A 19967-nucleotide genomic window follows, 5' to 3' on the forward strand; every position below is an offset into this window, starting at 1 on the left:
TGGGGTCAAATGTCACATGATCGGTGTGTGTGTGTTCCATAAAATTCATAATTCTCAAATATGCACGCTTTAACCTAAACAAGCACAACAGAGTTAGTGGAAGTGAAGAAATGGAGAGATCAAACATTCAGTTCAGTCTTTGGTTTGATCTTAAGAAGCCAGCAGCACTTTAGACAAGCCCAGAATAAAGAAACACAAGGAGGGAATCCCTGAAAAGCATCTATTTCATGTCACGTGACGATTTGATGCCATCTTCAAGTTGACATGTTTAAAAAAATAATTTCAAGAAGGGGGATGTGCTGGTTTGGAAAGACAAGAGCACTTGGTAAGTCCAACAACATAGTGCTCATTTTACACACAGGGAACATCAATGATGCTATCAGGAGTGAAGAAAACCATCTGCAGCCACTGGTGGAAAATACAAGTTGACATATTGTTCCCAGTTCAGTGTCATTGTGAGCAGGAAGTATAGAAGTACCCTCGGAAGCATTAGATAGAGCGAACAGCTGCAGAATGATTGCAGCAGTTCCTACTAGTGAAACGAAACATTCCTGTGGAAAGCAACAGAGGAAAAGTAGTCCCCTTTTTATTTGCAAAGAGCTGTGTGACACCACACAGACAGTTCTTTCAGGACTCGAGACAGCTCCTTCAGGATTCATGGAGGAGTTGGACAAGCGCCCGTGTGGTGGTGTTCATCTTTTTCCCGACTTCATGTAGGACGGGATGGCACCTCGAGCCGTCAGGCCTTCGAAGCGTTTGTAGGTGTAGTTTATGAAGACCCAGTCCTTGTTCTTCAGATCAGCCTCAGCCTGATTGGACACCTGAGTGGCTGGAGTAACACAACAAGTAGTAAGGCATTTTAATAATCTGAGATTTCACAACAAAGCATGAAATATTTGGAGCTACACTGTATGTACCTGTAGGTGTGAGGATATCTGAATCAGGGAATTCGTCAAAGTTTGAGGTGTCGTCAATGCTTCTGATATTTATGGGAATGGCAGCAGGCCTCTCCCTGGAAACATCAGTAAAGTTATAAAACGAAAGTCAAAGTTTGCATTTGAAAACAGAATCAGCAAATTGCCTGAATGGCTAACGTTCCCCTCTAGAAATCGCCGCATTACTTTGGAGGGTTTTGTGTGTCCCAGTGATCCCAAGGGCCATGCTGACCTCTGGTAGGATCTCCCAAGGCAAACGATGAAGAGCGATTCAGTTGACCCCTACTGATAAAAGATGACCAAGGGACCAGTGTACCCTGTCCGGGATAGAGTTACGGGGGCCCCGCCCTATGGAGCCCGGCCTGGGGAGGAAACTGGAGAGAGAGCGTTTGGTGGCTGTGCCCAGCTTGGGCTACCCTCTTGTAGGCCCAGCACCTACAGGTGGCGCAGTAGGCATCAAATGAAGTGTGTGTCGGTGGCAGAGTCCCGAGGTCCGATCCCTAGATACAGAGACTGGCTATCGGGAAGTGGAACGTCAAAGGAGCCTGAGCTAGCGTGTGAGTTTGAGAGATGTCGGCTCAGTTGCGCTAACCTCAACGCATGGCTTGGGCTCTGGAACCAGAATTGTAGAGAGGGCCTTGACTCTATTTCAATCCGCAGTCAAATATAAGGATGTCCATAAGTGCACATGGCACCACAATACCCTAGGGCACAGGTCGATGATTGATTTTGGAATTCTTTCATCGGATCTGTGACTGTATGTTCTGAACCTTCACGTAAAGAGAGAGACTGACTGGGTGCACCCAAGCGTATAGTGAGGGAGCACTGGGAACGTCTTGCAGAGGCCGAAAGTACATCTGTAATCCCACTGACACACTTTCTATAGAGGAAACAGCGTCTCGGGATGAGGGGAGGGTGACCCTAATCCTTGGCTGACATGCCTCTGAAATGTCACGTGGAGATCTGGGGAGGTGCCTCCGGACTGACAGACTGGGGTAGTGGTTCCTATGTTTAATATGGGGACTCGAGCGCCTGCCTGTGAGGGAAGGTGTACGCCAAGGTTTGCCTGTTAATGTGTTTTTTTGTCCTGGTCACAAAACAGTGGACCAGGTCTTTATCGTCAAGGACATCTGAGGGTGCACAGGACTCCAGCCAGACAAAGATCATCTAATGAAACTCATTTTTAAATGCCTTCCTGTTGACTTGTAGGCACGTTCACAACTCTCAGAGATTCTGGGTTCTTCTGTTTATGTTAAGTTCAGGGCTCGCAAAATCGCTAGCCCGACGTCCCGGGGCTAGCGATTTTGCCAGTTGGGCTACCAAAATCTATCTTGCCCTGCCCGTCGGGCTATCATAGGAAGGAAAAATATATGTCAATGCTTTTGCATTCTTTTGGAAATGTAGCTGGGTAATTATGTCATTGGCATCGGTGAGCCACAGTCAATATGTGACATATTGAAACTGTGTTTGAATTTGCGCTTGTTTTTTGCTTTCACTTTGCAATCGTGCGAACTGTGTATAGAGAGCGACAGTACTGATTGGTGAGTGACGATAATTTGCGCACCAATTCCTCTGACATCGTCTTATCAATCGTTAGCTTACTATGCAAACATGACAAGTGAAATCTCTTGCAGCAAGCTTAAACATGTGAGAGGTTGATCGCGCAGAGAATCGCTGAGCGTTATGTGAGTGCGTGTGTAAAAGCAGCAGGATATATATTTTAGTTCTGCTCAGCCAAATAAGACAGGTCAGGGTGAAGAAGTGACAGCCAAAGAAAAGCTTACCACAAAACGGAAAAGTTATGACAAATCAGACTATAAGGCAAAAAGAAAGTGCAGCTTTATGGTTTCATGGACAAAAGAATTTCTGTGGCTGCAATATGACAAGCTAAATAACCAGGGGTGCACATAAGTGGTCCGCAGGTGCGCATTCGCTGTCAAAATAAAAAACGTGCACAAGATAAGAAGTTGCAACGCGTGTTTGCGTACATAAGATTTTCTGGAGGAGGACAGACATTTGTTTAGAACTCTTAAAGATGTCGGAGAAGCAAAATCTTTTAAGCAATTACTTTGGTGTTCCTCCACCTCCAAAGAAATGTCAGGAGTCCGAACCACAAAAGAAACACATATTCTCGGAAAAGTGGTTGCAGGAGGTGAGCTGGCTTCAAACAAATGAAGAAACGCACAGAGATGTGGTGCAAAATGATCCGTGAAAATCCCACTCTAGCGGACAAAAACAGTGCCTTTTATATGGACGCAAACGCGCCTTTGTTACTGGGACCAGTAATTTTAAGAAAGGTCCCCATTAGAACCCATGAGAAATGCAAGAAATGCATTATTGCTCAGTCTGCAATATCTTTCCCAGAACAAACACCAATTGCAAATAACATACTAAAAATAAACCTGAAAAATCTGTTTAGAATAGCGTACTATGTTGCAAAGAGTGAACTACCACTGGCACAATTTAGCAGTCTTTGCAAACTTCAAAAAACAAATGGCCTCGATCTTGGTTCCACTTGCCTCTTACCCGTGACTTCAGTGGAAATTTCAGATTCAGGATCTGACATAGACTGATTCATGTTCTACACAGTTCTTACAAGTTCATAGAAATTTCTGTTCAATTAGAACCAAGTATTGGTTGATGATTGTATTTTTATACAATGTTGCAATTTGTGTTTCACCAATTTTTTGATTAATGTTTTGTTTCCGTTACAATATTATACTTTAATGTATAATATTGTAACGGAAACAAAACATCAATCAAAAAATTGCTCTCTTTTTTACTTGGGCTACTTAAATTTATTTTGGGCTACCAAAAACTGAAGAGTCCCTGCCTGAAGGGCTACCAGGGATTTTGAAATTTTGCGAGCCCTGAAGTTGATTATTACAATTTAAAATGAAGACATTTGAGAATTCAACATGTCAGCACAACCATCTTTAACGTGCGTGGTAAGTATGCCCACCTGATATGGTCATAGTCTACGCCCTCAAAGAAAGGATTGGACTTGATCTCCTCCACGCCCGAAGCCCCAATCCTGTGCTCCTCCTCACAGCAGAACCTGTAAACACGATCAGTTAGAACAACGCAATACAAACACCTCAGGTGTTAGAAGCCATTAGAAAGTTGACATTTTTGAAACATCCATGGTCAGCATACAAAACAAGAGTGACAACAGCATGAACTACTATGACAGGATGGGAGATGAAGGAAAGCAGAGGTGTGCACTTGCCTGAGAATGAGGTCTTTGGCCTTCTCTGATATAGGCACCTCTGGAGGAAAGACGAGTGTCTCTCTCCAGTTCATCACTTTTCTGTACGTCTCTTGTGGAGTCTCTGAGCAAAATGGAGGATAACCTGCCCAGACCAAAAAACAGGAGTCAGATATTATAAAAGCCCATCTTATAATAACCTCAAAGGGTGAATAAAATTCATTTCCTGAAAAATTACCTATCAGCATCTCATACATGATCACACCCAGGCTCCACCAGTCACACAGTTTGTTGTATCCATTTTGCATGAAGACCTCTGGAGCAATGTAGTCCGGTGTTCCCACTGTGGAGAATGCCTGATGGATAAAGGAAGGGGGTCAATACATAGGATGAAAGGATGGGAAAAGCTACCACCTTTGTTTAAATGTTACACTTTCCACAGACAGGCTTCACAAAGACATTGCTTTGTCTGCACCGGGTAAGATCAAGATTTAACTCAAGATTTAAGGGCTGATCTAATCAAAACAAAAGGAAGTGAGATTGTAATTCTAGCCACACGATGTCATGCTTCCTTTGTGCCATACATTTACATTATTATAATAAATGAATATGAGCTTTATATGTCGATAACATGCAGGACTTTATTGACTGTGGAAAGCGTAACACTGTGCTTTCATCCTTCAAATGCTGCTGTTATCATAAGTTTCAAGAAGAGCACATTATTACAATTTTTCTGTAGATTCAATGAATTAATAGTTTAAATAATGAGCATTTCGTTACAGCAGGGGCAGAGGAGTGAGGAGAAGACATGCGGGGCGGACTCGAACCCGGCCGGCCGCTCTCAGCCTTATGGCATGTGGTCGCCCGCTCCATGCACTGAGCATTTCTTTTTTACATTTCAAATTGTACAATCAAATACTCCCGTGGGTTTCTCTTTTTATTCACAACTAGTAACATTTGGCTCTGGGGTTTATCGTGAGCCCCTGACTGTAGCGCCATGTAACAGCTATCCCAATGACAAAAATATTTCCATTAACATTGGATTTGGTAACACCACAAAAACAATCGAGCACAATACCAAGTAGCAGACATTTTCTACACTTTCTAATCACATGTGTGTTCAAACCTACCAGCTGCCTCCTGTTCCTCTTCCAGGTCTCTGCTTTCCTCTTAGAGTTCATGTTCTGGGATGCTGTGTAGGCAAGACAACTCCGTATTAAAAGCTACGACTCCATCACTGTGCATACAAACAGCGAGGCTTTCATCAGTCATTGAATACATAACATTTGTGCCACTGAAGGTGAGTGCAAGTCTTCCTCACGGTCAGGCCTTCTGTTTCAGCATGATGTCTATGATCACTGTGTGAACACAACTGTGAAAAGGCTGAGGTGTGCCAAACTATACAAGAACCAAACTGAAACCAGTCACAACAGCTCATGTTTTGAGGCTGCACTTCAGCCAATGCTTCAATACACAGAAATGTACCATCAGACTCGGATACACCATCTGGAAAGTATCTGATTGCCAGTGGCTTAATTTGTCCAGCATAACAATGATTTCACCCACACTGCCAAAGCAGTGAAAGCATTCTTGGATAGACAAACACACAATGGAATACACTCAGACTGGCCTGCCCAGATCCCAATATTATGGAGGCAGAGTGGGATCACGCTGAAAGGATGACACAATGGGCAGCCATCATCCAAATAAGAGCTTTAGAGTGTTCAGGAGAAGTATTCCTGAAGACTCCTTACAGAAATAATTAAAGAGTGAGAGCGAGAGCTATCAGCCTGTGCTGAGGAATAAAAGTGTCCGACGTTCAAGTAAGGCTGCAGCGATTCATCAAGTAATTGGAATAATTCAACCATAAAAAAAAAAATTCCTCAACACAAAGTTTTTCTTTCAATGCTCTGCGGCTCGCCGCTCTCACACGACTGCTTCAAACACATTTGGAGCCAGAAACAAAACAAGGCTCGCAAAATTTCAAAATCTCTGGTAGCCCTTTGGGCAGGCATTCTTCAGTTTTTGGTAGCCCAAAATAAATTTAAGTAGCCCGAATAAAAAAGAAAGCAAATTTTTTTATGTTTCGTTTCCATTACAATATTAATGTATAATATTGTAATGGAAACAAAAATTAATAAAAAAAAATTGTTAAAATAAAAATTACAACAACTGTATAAAAATTACAATCATCAACTCAAATACTTGGTTCAAATTGAACAGAAATTTCTATGAACTTGTAAGAACTGTGTAGGACATAAATCAGTCTATGTCAGATCCTGAATCTGAAATTTCCACTGAAGTCACGGGTAAGAGGCAAGTGGAACCAAGATCTAGGCCATTTGCTTTTTGAAGTTTGCAAAGACTACTAAATTTTGCCAGTGGTAGTTCACTCTTTGCAACATAGCACGCTGTTCTAAACAGATTTTTCAGGAGTTCTTGTTGTGCTTGGTTTATTTTTAGTATGTTTTTTGCAATTGCTGTTTGTTCTGGGAAAGATACTGCAGACTGGGCAATAATGCATTTCTTGCATTTCTCATGGGTTCTGACGGGGTCTTTCTTAAAATTACTGGTCCCAGTAACAAAGGCGCTTGTCGACTCAGAAATCAAATGAAACTCACAACACACCTGGCAGAACATCATGTTATTCAGCTCGTCATATTCCAGCCACAGAAATTATTTTGTCCATGAAACCAAAAAAGCTGCGCTTTCTTTTTGCCTCATTGTCTGATTTGTCATAACTTTTCCGTTTTGTGGTAAGCTTTTCTTTGGCTGCCCCTTCTTCACCCTGACCTGTCTTATTTGGCTGAGCAGAACTAAAATACCAGCGTAAATCCTGCTGCTTTTACACACGTACTTACATAACGGTCAGCGATTCTTTGCGCACTCAACCTCTCACATGTTTAAGCGAGAGATTTCACTTGTCATGTTTGAATAGTAAGCTAATGAGTGATAAGACGAAGTCAGAGGAATTGGTGCGCAATTAATCGTCACTTACCAATCAGTGCTGCTGCTCTCTACACACCGTTCGCGCGATCGCAAAATGAAAATGAAAGCAAAAAAAACCAAGCGCAAATTCAAACGCGATTTCAGTATGTCGCATATTGACAGTGGCTCATCGATGCCAATGACATAATTACTCAGCTACATTGGCGAAAGAATGCAAAAGCATAGACATATATTTTCCTTCCTATGATAGCCCGACGGGCAGGGCTGAGTTAGATTTTGGTAGTCCGACTGGAAAAATCGCTAGCCCCGGGACGTCGGGCTAGCGATTTTGCGAGCCCTGCAAAACCTGCAATAGAAACGTATTTAGAAGCAGCGTGTGATTAAAATGTATAACGAGCACACGCAGCCGCTAGTTTTAAACAAAAACACTGATGAATATGATGCTGTCATAGTTTGATCTCACACACACACACACACACACAAAAAAAGAGGTGGAGTCCTTACAGACAGTGAGTGAAAGAAAAGTGTTTCTGTCGTCCAAATCAGCAGCGCTGCTCCTGCGATCACGTGAGTTTGATTTTCTTCATCTCATGAAAAAAATCAAACTCAGCAGCTGCTAAGATGTTTGTTTCACACAGAAATCTGCAGTAAGCCTCCAGAGATAGCATTTAAACCTGCAGATGAACTGCTAACTTAGCCTCTTTGTACAGCAGCCGTCCTATTTGATGCCTGTAGCAAACGGGGGTAGTCTAAAGGGGGGCATGGGGTGTACTGGACCATATTAAGGCTTTGTAACACTTTTCAGACTAAAAGTGTTAATTGAAATGAATTAAACATTAATATTTAAAAATAAATATAAACATCTTTTCACAAGCCAGTAAAACTAAGACACTGAGCCAAGCAATTTTAGGTTGTTATCAGAACGAATGAACATCTGCATCATAACATCTGTTTCAGCAGCACAGCAAACTGGCCTTCCTTCACTGCAGCCAGCACACGCTCCGTGTAAGGCTTACAGTCACTGGCTGCACACTAACCCACACACAAACACTGAACACGTGCACACCACAGCTACCTCATCCACGAGATAAAACACTGTCAGAGAGAACTTTAGAGCATTTATAGATTTTGTGTTTTCTTTTAAAATTTTAATGCAATATTTTATATAAAAACAGCCTAAGGGTTGAGTTAATGTTACAGTTTCTAAAATGGAAACCAATGAGCAGTTCATTTTAAAAGACCCGTGTTTATTCTCTTTGTATATTTATTATTGCAAAGCTATTTCTTATACGATTCATCGATGAAATAATCAATAGATTACTCGATTACTAAAATAATCAATCGCTGCAGCCTGACTTTCATCCTTACTAGAACTGTACAAATTCTGTTGTGTGTACATTTTAATAAAAGTTTTTTGTACGGTACTGTAGGCCCCAATATTATAGTCACCATGTCAAATGTGACTGCAAACACTCAGACACTGTGTAGAAACATCCAACTTATATCAGTATTCCTAGCAATCCTGCACATTTCCTGTCATCTGATTTATGGAAAACTGAGCAGAGGAGGAAGTCTGCTCACACTGACCGTGGTCAAACTTCTGAACTGTGAGCACTGTTTTTAAGGAAACAAGTTAAATGCAAGCAAGTGACAGGTGCTGCATGCAAGCTATATTTGAATTAAATGGACTTTGCTGACTTTGCTTACTGAGGTCATTGGGCAGGCTGTGGTTCAGGTTCTTGTAGAACTCAGTCCGATGAGCCCTCTTTAAGCCTGTGCACAGCCCAAAGTCAGACAGCTTCACGTGACCCTGAAACCAAGAGCACAACATTACACATAGCAGCAAAGTATGACGTCATACCAGGGTCACAAAACCAGACATGTGCACCACTGTGACCAAAGGTCAAAGTTCCTCATAGATAAACAGACCAAACAGAAACTCACAGTGTGCAAGTTTCACACAACAGTACAAGTTTTTCATATTTCTTTCATGATACGGAGAGTGCCAATCTAACTATGGTCACATGTTCCAATCATTTAAAAATGGTGTTTCCACAGAAAACGTGAGTGTAGTAAAAACGAGAGCTCGGACGCACCCTGGAGTCCAGCAGCAGGTTGTCTGGTTTGATGTCTCTGTGGATGAAGCCCAACTGGTGGATGGAGTCAATGGCCAGCACTGTCTCTGCTATGTAGAACTGCGTAGCCTCTTCTGACAGAGTGTCCTTCTTCATCAGCAGGGTCATCATGTCGCCTGCACCACAGCAGCAGAGAACAGTCATTCTACAGGACGGATGATTTCTAGTCAAAGAATACAGTTTCCACCACATTTAAGTGGGTTTATTTTACTAATTAGCATCAACGTCTGTGCAATGCATCGGAAAAAAACAAAATAACAAAAACAAACAAAACACAGAGACATGAGAGTGTTGTTAATGTCAAGCAACAGGATGACTGTTTTTTTTTCCCCTAAACTGTTTTTGAGTTTGAAATTGTGTGAGTGATGAAATCATAACTGACTGCCAGACTTATAGAGGGGTGCAGCTACAGTACTATTGAAGATGACAGCAGCATTCTTGTGTCACAGCAGTTTTTCATGCTGAGCAGCGCCCCGTTCGTACCTCCAGGTAGAAACTCCATGATGAGGTAAAGGTTCAGCTTATCCTGGAAACTGTAGAACATTTTGACCACCCACAGACTGTCGGCCTCGACCAGAATGTCTCGTTCAGCACGGATGTGACCAACCTGTACATGGACAGGAAGAAGGGGTTACACACAGATGTCAAAGGGCAGCACTTCAGGGTGTGTATCCTGTAGCTCACCTGTTCTTTCTCAAGCATATCAGCTTTGCGGAGGATCTTCATAGCATAAACATGACCGGTGTCTTTCTTCTGCACCAAGCGTACCTGCAAGTAGAAATCAAGAGTGCTCGTCAAAAAGCTGATGATGGGTGTGGTTGGGAGCTTCTCCTGCCCAGAAGTTAGCCTCTCTTCTTCTTTCACTGACTGACTGCAGGATGGATGGAGAGGACTATGGAAACCCGTTTTTGTCACTAAAAAATGTATCCATAACTCCAAATTTTGAGTTATATTCTTGAAATTTTCACTTATTAACTCAAAATTTCAAGTTAGCTCTGCCAATCTGCGTGAATGAAGTCATTTTCTTGTTACCCGGAAGCATATGGCGCAGAGTAACGCACGCTCAAAACAGGACCGCAACAAATTGGAGCTTTCGAGAGTACGTTTGCTGATTTTAACGCCATGTGATTCAGCTAATAACACAAGGATTTCATCATTTGTGAAGCCTGGCTGAAAATACTCAGCAATTCATTCATGTGCATTCATGAGTGGCTGTAATACTGGTAGCTTAGCTGTAGCAGTACTTGAGGGCTTCAACTTCCGGGTAACAAGGAAATGACATTAGTGTAGATTACTGATTGGCAGAGCTAACTCGAAATTTGGAGTTATTAACTCGAAATTTTCAGAAAAGTAAGTCAAAATTTCGAGAAAATAATTTGAAATTTCGAGTTATAGATACTTTTTTTTAGTGGCGGAAATGGGCTTCCATAGAGGACAGATCTAGTAATGAAGCAGAGATTCTTTAAATGATGGAAATTTTTTTCTAATCAACCAGGTGAAGCCAGTGCACTACACTCTGCAGTGATATGCTGAGGGACCAGCACTGGAGTTAGTAACATGAGGAATCAGCAACATGTAACAGTCAAGACGTGGTTACTTGTTACATTTGTTTTTTTTAAATGCTGTAACAAAAAAAAAATCTCAAATGTGGACAAAAATAAAGTATTTCTTATCTCATGTTCTGTTAGAGTAAAGTTCTATGTTCACTGAATCTTTAAAGCAACAGTTTAAATCAGAATGAGCTCCCCCAGTCTCCTAGCATAGACCAGCTACACAGTATCAGTTTCAAAATCCCATGTGGGCTTTTTGCCTAGCTATTGCATTCACAAGATTTTCACAAGACTTGACCTCTAACCTTCACCCTGAGGTTTAGGTCACCGACATTTAAACTCATCTGACATTTTCAGCAGATACACCTACACTATCAATTTGAAACTTTATCACCTCATTTTAGAGTTATTGCATTAGCAAACTTCAGCGTGTACGTCAAATTTGTAATTGGTGCATTTCTACACAGTGATGAGCAGAGTTAGAATTGTTTCCGTTTTTTCCATGTTTCAAAACAACAGCATCAAATGCTTTTACCTCTCCGAAAGCTCCTCGGCCAATCACCTTCAGGGATTCAAAGTCCTCCAGACCCAGTCGAGTACGTTTCAAACGCAGAAATTCGGTCTCCTTCCTTGCATGCTCAGAGCGCCGGATACGTTTCTGCAGAGGACACAGCACTTTAAATACACTATACTGTTTAATTCACACTTCCGAGGTGTCTTATTTTAAAGCAATAATTAAAATTTACTGTTAAGAAAATTAAGATGTAAGAAAGAAAAATGACCTCCAACAGGCCAGCTTAGATTACTGTCTGGTGGATTTTCAGTGCTTCTAGCTAAAAGAATGAAGAACCGTTTACTGTTTAAGGGACTGCCAGTGAAAGTGGACGGTATAGCCATGATTTTTAAACATAAAGCTCATTGTTGCAGCCCGAGGTAGCACAAAGGTGATCCCTTAGACTGGTTTATAGTTGAAATCCCCCCGTGTTATTGGTTCTGTTACCAGTTAGTTAACATAAACAAATGGAAGTCTACTGACCAAAAGCAACCAGACTCATTTTTAAAACTTTAAAAGACTAGTCTAAAAGTTTGAGAGCAGGGCTCCATGCTGTAAATTAGCCTTTGTACATGAAGCGTTTCATGTCCACTGTGAGACTTTATTATACTCTGGAGCAGACACAGACAGCTGGAGATACAACAGCTGATTGGTCGTTCCTGTTACACTCTTTGAGTGCACTGATTCTTATATAGTGCTTTTCTACTCTCCTGGAGTACTCAAAGCGCTCTATACAACATGCCTCATGCCAATAACACCCATTCATACAAGCACTTTCTTCTATACTTTAGTGCTATGTAGCTAACATTCATACTCCGATGGATGCATCGGAGAGCAACTGGGGGTTAGTATCTTGCCCAAGGATATTTGGCAATCCCTGGCAGGGCCAGGGACAAAAGCTCCAGAACACAGTGAGGTCAGTAAACACCTTACTCACCTCTTCATCAGCCAAGCCCTCCTGATCCATAACTTTCTCCAGCTTCTGCTGCCTGAAACCATAACACAGCTTATTACTGGTTACAGGCATAAGTTATTATGTTTCTTTATTAAACACATGACAAACACAGAACAAAGCTTTAGTGCACTTTTACTACCCTATCATTTTCATATAGCAAAAACGTTCTGTACTAAAAATGCAATAAACCAGTCAGGACGAGGTTATGACTATACTGTACTGTGAATGTCACAACAGGAAGTGACCCCTCCTCGGTGTAATAGTGACAGAAGCCACATCCATGATGAACCAAAACAAACAAAGTGGGTTGTCCATGCATTAGCCATCAGGTTCAGTTGTGCTGTGAATTCAGTGGTTAGTTGTTTTATTTGGAGGACAAATTAATCGGCCCACTGTTTTTTTTTTGTAGCTCATAACTAAAGCTAAAATGGCAACGTTAGCCTTTGTTCATGTAAGAAGCACTAAAGCTTGCGAGCGTTACCTCATCTCTCTCTCCTCATGCTGAGCAATGAGGTTACTATAGAAGTTCTCCAGGGTCACTTTGGCCATGGTGACCCTCTCTTTGGTGTGGTTACTCATGGAGGGGTACGAGGTCTGGCTGGTCATTGCCATGCTTTACCTGAGACAATAAAAAGAGCAAAGAGTTGTGTACTGAAGGATGCAGAGAAGACATCTGCTCTATTAAAACATGTTTCGTGTTATGGTAATCTCAGATTTCCCACATCTAAAAATACTAAACTATGAAATAAGAAGACCGTTGGTCCACAGAAAGAGGAAGGAAAGTAGCAGGCTCTGCTGCCTGTGACAATGCTGCTATGAAGAAACAATGAGGAAATCTAATGTGTAAAAAAAACTGACACCAGACCAGAGGAGGATATTTTAAATATTATGTGGAAGGGCTGGGTTAGAGTTGCATTTAAGTCAGGAAATTGAGCAACTGTTAATTATTGTGCTTTAATACAACTGTGCAAAAGCCTTTTGCCACATGTCACTTTATGTTTTGCTAGGAAACAGTTTGGACCATTTGAACAAGCTTGAACAGTCATACTGATACAACCAGGTATCTATACTACCTTTGAACACAGCCTGAACTCTCTTAAGCAAGCTTCCAACTAATTCTCTCAGTCATCTTCAGGTTTATCAGGCTTCCTGAAGGATATTCCAAAAGCTTTCTTTGGATGATGTCTGCTAGTGATGTGCGCGACTAGTGGACTAGATGATCGTGGACGGTAGGGCAGGGCGATATGGCCAAAAATATATATCACGATATACATTTGAAAATTTGCGATAACGATATAATTTCTGCGAGACAAAATACAACTCCACAACTTTACTAGCGCAAAAAAAACCCCCATTCATTTATTTTACTTAAACAACCAGCTGGGTTTTTTTAGGTTTTTTTTTTTTTTAATGTGCATTAAAGCTATATAAACATTTAACAGTGCAAACGCAAATTCCTTGCTGAAAGTTTAACCAAAAGGCATTTCCAGTAGAAATGGGCTGACATATCCTGAGCATAACCATGTATAATATCCACTGAAGTTAAAAAAAGAGGTGCTTTGCTACATTAAACTGCAGTCTGCCAAATAAAAAAGTCAAATACGTATTTTTCGGACCATAAGGTGCACGGGGTTATAAGGCACATTAAGCGAAACAAAGCAGTCAGATAAATCAAACATTATTCAATTCATTCTTCTTGCTTCCTCCACTTCTGTACCATTGATTCGTTAATGCTGTATTCTATCACAGCTGCTCTATTCCCATGTTGTTGCAGTATATTAATGACTAACCTCGTATTGTGGATGGATTATCTCAGTTGTTCTCCTGACTAAAGTTTGGTCCGTTTACAGCATCCTGCCATGCGATTGTATTTGTCTCTAACCATCAGGAACCTTCACGTTAACTTTTATCGAGTGGAAAAGTGTTAGCGTTCATCCTCCAGCTTCACTGTTTATGTTATGCTAACATAGCTGTGTCGCTAGCAATCACGTAGCACATCATTAAATACCACCTAGCCCAACTTCAGTAACCCTACAAACGTCAGTGCTGTGTAGCTTCCTGTCTTCATTTATGTTGGAAGTGATAGCAGAGCTGTATGTTAGATTTTTTTCAGAAATCTCTCAGTCAGAACATGCTATATCATGCTTAGGTAACTAGTGAAACTAGCGAGCTAACGTCCGCTAACTTCCTGCTAACTTCTAACTCTGTTAAATGTAATGAATTCTGTTTTCATGGATGCCTGGATGTTAAACATCATAGTTACACCTGGTAAAGCAGCAATGCTGATCGTTTTATTCAAGATGGAAGAATTTAGACAGTTTTTAACTCTCAGTGATGTTCGTTTGACTTCAGGACCTTAAAGGACGGAGTTTAGGACCCAGATTACTCCCAGATTTACGAGCACCTTAGTCCGACAAATACGGCAAAAACGACAGCCTGCTTGCATGTTCTACAAAAAAAATATGCTTTGTTGTGTATCTGACGGACAAACACCAAACCAGTTAAGTTGCACCATTTTTACAATCTAATTCTGGTTCATCCGTTTCATTCAACAACTCCAACTGCTTTCCCCATTCTCATTCTCCGTTACCGCCGTGCTTTTTCGGCACCGCGCATGCGAGTTTTACCCATATTCTATCACAATATTTCATTTTCTTATCGTTGCCTAGCATTGTACCGGTATTACCATGAACGGTATAATATGTCCCAGCCCTAGTGGACGGGCTCTGCATTAGCATAAGTTAAAGAGTTCAGTCATCTGGAGGGGCTCAGAGAAGAGCTGCTACTCTAAGGAGACAGGAGGCAGTCGAGAAGGTCGCATCCTGGGTAAAGTATTCCAAAAAAAATCCCCAAATCCCGAACACCGCTGGCTGAAATGGAGCCTCAAACCATGACAGACACTCCACCGTGTTTACAGTCCGCTGTAGACATTCTGAACAAATATTTCTTTAGATTCATTGTACAATCAGACTTGTTGCCACTGATTTTTAGTCTAGTTTTTGTGTAATTTGGCACAGCTCAGCCTTTTCTCCATGTTTCCTTTCCTTGAGAATGGCTACTTGACAGTCTACTCTTTCATTCAGACCATTTCTGCTGTAGAGGAATGGCCTGTGCATCTCGCAGGTGCTATGTTAGGGCTTTGGTAAGTCTTTTAAATAATGTTCATCTGTAGACAGTTTTGTCATACTGGGTTTTTTTGTGTCTTAACAAGTTTCCTCAATTCTTTAAGGACAATCTGCAAACCTCACTGAGATTGTGAGTTTTTGAGAATCAAAAGTCAATCAAAAATACTATTTCATTCCTGCCAAACTGTTATGACTGATGTACAGCTAAAGAAGAAAATAAATCATACATTTGTGACATAGGCTGCTAGTTATATAAAAAAATTTAAAAAAAAAAAAAGAACTCATACAATTTAAAATTGCATTCAAGTTGTTTGGTATGTGTAGATGCAACACTGGTTCATCCCTTTTGTTTATGATTGAATGATTCATAGGTCAGTTTGTGACACACTGGACTTAAAAAAAAAATGCAGCAAACATGTTTCATGAATCACTGTTATGACCTGAAATCCAAATATAAATCTGTCATATTCAGATGTCATGCAGCAAATACAGTTATATACAACCATTTATATTAAAATGCTGACAATGCCTTGTGAGTTTTTGGGAAACAAAAGAAACAACTAGACTGCACACCAACTACACACTCCAAACACATTAAATGTCACAAATCTCGTCACTGTCACAACTTTCCTCAGCAAACAAATGTCACATCATTTATTTGTTGGGTTTGCGAGCGCAATCAGCTTGCCTCCAGTATTTCCTTAGACTATCGCCTTTTTATTGTTTCTTTCTGTTTCTTTCTTAGGGATGTTCAACGTTTCCTCAGATCTCTTAGTCGACTACACAAGGAATTTTTTTTTTTGACTAACTGACTAGTCTAAAAACCAAGAAACACGCAGGTATTAGGTTGAATTTGATACGCAGGTAATGGAAAGTGTCAAACTAACGAGGGCACCTGACACCATGAATCACATTCTTCAATAATGAATCATGCTGCTTAAATGCACAGCACCTCACATCACGCCTTACCAACACTGCACACTTACTGCAGACCAACAACGCAGAAGAAAAACGATGAAAACAAATCGAGATTTAACATGACATGAAAACACAGAACGCGTTCACGCATTACTAAAATATGACATCCGAAAAACGAATGAACTGTGTAGTGTGGTGCTTAGTGCTGTGCACACTGTTTGAATGGTCATGACAGCCACTGAATTAAAAGTTTAAATCTAAAATAACAAAATAATAAATCATCCGCTTATCTGATGTCGGGTTGCAGGGCAGCCCAAATCTCCCTCTGCCACCTCCTCCAACTTATCCAGAGAAACACTGAAGAGTTCCCAGGCCAGCCAATCGATATAAGCTTCCCAGGTTTATTGCACAAAAGGATGAGAGCGCAATGGTAAAGTGGAGGACAGATACAAATGCTTCATACTGTTAACACAACTTTGGCTCTTTGAAAACACCTGCACAGCAAGCATGCTAACGCTAAGCTAGCCGAGAGCCCAGAGTGATGTTAAAGCTGAGTAAATGCTGACCCCAGACCAGCACCATGATAAAGTGAGCCACAGCTGCACATCAACAGGTAACAAATCCCTGTCCTCATTAGGACAGGGATTTGTGTTGGCTGTAGCCTCAGGTTTATATTGTTAATTGGTCATTATGAGACAGTATTTCAGATCATTCAACATGAAAGTAACGTAACAAATCCTAGGTGTAATCAAGTAACCTACTGCATTACCTTCAAGGAAAGTGTTCTGTGTAATATGTGCATTAATTACTTATTTGAGTAATGACAGGAACACTGATCACAACAAAGAGGGGCAAAACCTCCAACATGCACAAACATGTAATTCATTTGCATGAATAATGTCTTTGATATGCTGCTTAGAGATGGTGGTGACTCAAAGTGGAGCCAATGAGAATTGATAAGTGATATCTATAATGGAGTAGAAACTGCTCAATTCTTCCCCATCCCTGATGATTACAGGACCAGTGCTCCTGTTTTGGATGCTGGAAACATGTTTCTCACTCAGCGTCTCAGTAACAGCTCAGCCTCTTTGCTCTTAGTGGTGTGCACGCTCCATGTGACAACATCATATTCACTTCAGCTGCTATGTTATCAGTGTTTTTGTTTATAACTGGGGGCTGTGTGGGCATAATGTTGTTATACTTTTTATTTACACGCTGCCCCTAAATATTGTTGCAGGTGTGTTTTTAGTCGCACATGTGGGTGAAGCACTCATGCTACAGAGTGGCGCATCATTGAAGCAAAACCTTTTATAATTGAATTACTTGATGAATTGTACACTATATTGTTACATACCTTGTGACAAAGGATTCAAATATGTATAAAGAAGGAACTTACACATCGGACTTTTTAACAATTTGTTAGGAAAGCACACAGGCTTCCACTGTGGGAAATCAGCACATCTCCAACCTCCAAACCACCACTAATCCCTAAGAACCACAAGTATTATCTCACCAAGTTTATAATGGTAGACTGACAATGTCATGCTCCCCTGCAGCCTGTACAGCTAACATTAGTAACTTTAGTTACATTTGGTGCGTGGGAGAGTAAATTAGTTTTTATGTGTAGTAAACAAATTCTATGAAATATGCAACACGTAACACAATTAGAGAAAAAACAGAGGAAAAACAGAGGAAAAAACAGGGGGGGGGGCTATGTCATGTTTTGTCAGACGTTTATGACGTTTCACTGAAGTCCACACCGTCTGCCTTTTTCCGCAAGTTGCATCTGCTCAAAGTTTTATGATCTCAGATAAACAAGTACATTAAAAGAGGAAATAAATAAAACGCGACGGTCAAGAAATAGCATTTAAACCCGACAGGAGCCAACAACACGTAGTTCCGGATGCACGCAGTGCCTAAAGAGTAAAGTATTACGGATAGAGAATGACTTAAGCCAACACTCACGATCCTTCCTCGGTTCTCTTGAAGTTTAGAACTTTAAATTTACAAAGTTTCATTAATCTCACTCTACTACACTAACTTGCTATCATTAGTTAGCTAGCTAGTTTGCTATTAAAGTTCCTGCCAGCTTAAAGCCAGCGAGGGAAAACATAAGCGATACCCAATACTTCCTTCAAAATAAAACGGCCCTTTTTCGAGGAAATGTTTCGCCTCAGCTTTGAATGTATGCGTCTTTATTTTTTAAAGCCTTGACCAGAAAACACCGGCCTTCGTATCCACTGCTTTACAACTTGACTTGAAGTTCTCCAAAGCAAACAGCTAAGTGAAAGTTAGCTAGTTAACGTTAGCTACTTATCTGCTCAAAGCGCCCCAGTCGTTTGTCACAAGCACAATAAGGAACAAAAAAACATATTCGTTACTTGTTTCACAAGGCAGCGAAAAAAAGAAAGCAGCTACTACAGCAACTTGTCGTCGTTTAATTCCACGTTTTTAGAGTTACTCTTTGTTCGCTTACCTTGGTCGAAGGTGCGGTAGCTGTCGCCTCTTGCTCTGCTTTACGATGAGCGTTGCGTCACCAGCAGTTTGAACTCAGCGGACACCTAGCGGCGCATCATGCCCTCCTCCGTGAGCCAGCACAGGAAAGAGTGGATTTCTCCACTGCTCGTCCATACGTGACACTTTGAGCGTTCATTCAAACACGTGGCGACATGTTAATAATTTGATTCTCATAAGACGACCGAGAAACAGCTCAACGGCATTACTGCTAACACCAAGTATGCACTGTACTGTAAGCTAGCAACATTATTTGACAGCAGTAACAAAGCTCTTTATAGAAAATAACAGTTTTAAAGAAATATAAAAATAATAATACACATTTAAAGGAAATCAAGAAAGCTTTAAACTCAGCAAACAATAAAGTTACAGCTATAAAATAATAGGCTATTTTCTGCATAAAGAGAAATGAGTGGCCTCAACTTTCGCAATAATATTTATTTTTGCTCTGTCCGGTATTTAAAGACTCCCTGTGGCCTCTTTTGGATCCTCAAAGTCCAATTTCAGGATAATGTATTGCTGGTAATGCTGGGAAAAGTTTCACACAAGTGTAAATGGATAATTAAAGATTCATAGTTAACTGTATAATTAACCATGAAAAAGTTCGGCTGCAAAGTTTTATTAGAAATCAACCAACAGTTATTTTTAGGTTTAGTATCACTCACAGTACATGTATGTAGGGTAGACCGCTTGTTACACTTTCTACGCATGAATTGCTAATAAATGATAAGTATTTCAATAATCATTTCTTCATTAAATCAGAGCTTAAGGTGCTGCCTCCAAATGGGAAATGTTTTCATTTTTGCATTTAATTGGAACTAAAAGCCATTGCCATCAACAGTCTGATACATTGTATTGTAAGTTTCTGAGAGTTAATAGCTTGAGTGATAGGCGGCTCACAGGACAACTCCAATTCTTTATTTGTACTATCCTTTCATTTCAGAGTGCAATGAGACATAAAGCGTCATAATTTTCAATAAAAAAACTGGAAAAATTGGGGTGTTGTTTAAATTTTGACCATAAAAAAATATTTATGTATGTTTTTCAGATAGAGATGTCAGTAAGTTTAAAAATGAACACCACCTAATGCCCCCATGAATCTGAAGCAGTGCTAAATATTATGAA

The 19967-nt window shown here is 40.7% G+C and overlaps 1 protein-coding gene across 2 annotated transcripts; it reads right to left on the reverse strand.

Annotated features, from left to right (window-relative positions):
* Positions 1–554: 554 nt before the first annotated feature.
* LOC146494718 (serine/threonine-protein kinase 38) lies at positions 555–18937 on the reverse strand. Of its 2 annotated transcripts, none has more exons than XM_085144901.1 (14): positions 18805–18937; positions 12767–12904; positions 12268–12319; positions 11313–11435; positions 9912–9995; positions 9711–9834; positions 9189–9343; positions 8800–8902; positions 5274–5335; positions 4382–4499; positions 4165–4288; positions 3898–3993; positions 918–1012; positions 555–829 (listed from the first exon to the last, which is right to left on the reverse strand). In XM_085144901.1, exons 2-14 carry the CDS (start codon positions 12895–12897, stop codon positions 693–695), a joined length of 1404 nt encoding a protein of 467 aa, XP_085001027.1. In that variant the 5' UTR covers positions 12898–12904; positions 18805–18937; the 3' UTR covers positions 555–692. The 2 variants fall into 2 exon arrangements, with proteins under 2 accessions (XP_085001027.1, XP_085001026.1); XM_085144900.1 differs by having other exon boundaries at positions 8791–8902.
* Positions 18938–19967: the final 1030 nt, after the last annotated feature.

The sequence above is a fragment of the Neolamprologus multifasciatus genome, chromosome 20 (genome assembly GCF_963576455.1).
Source record: "Neolamprologus multifasciatus chromosome 20, fNeoMul1.2, whole genome shotgun sequence".
NCBI classification, from domain to species: Eukaryota; Metazoa; Chordata; class Actinopteri; order Cichliformes; family Cichlidae; genus Neolamprologus; species Neolamprologus multifasciatus.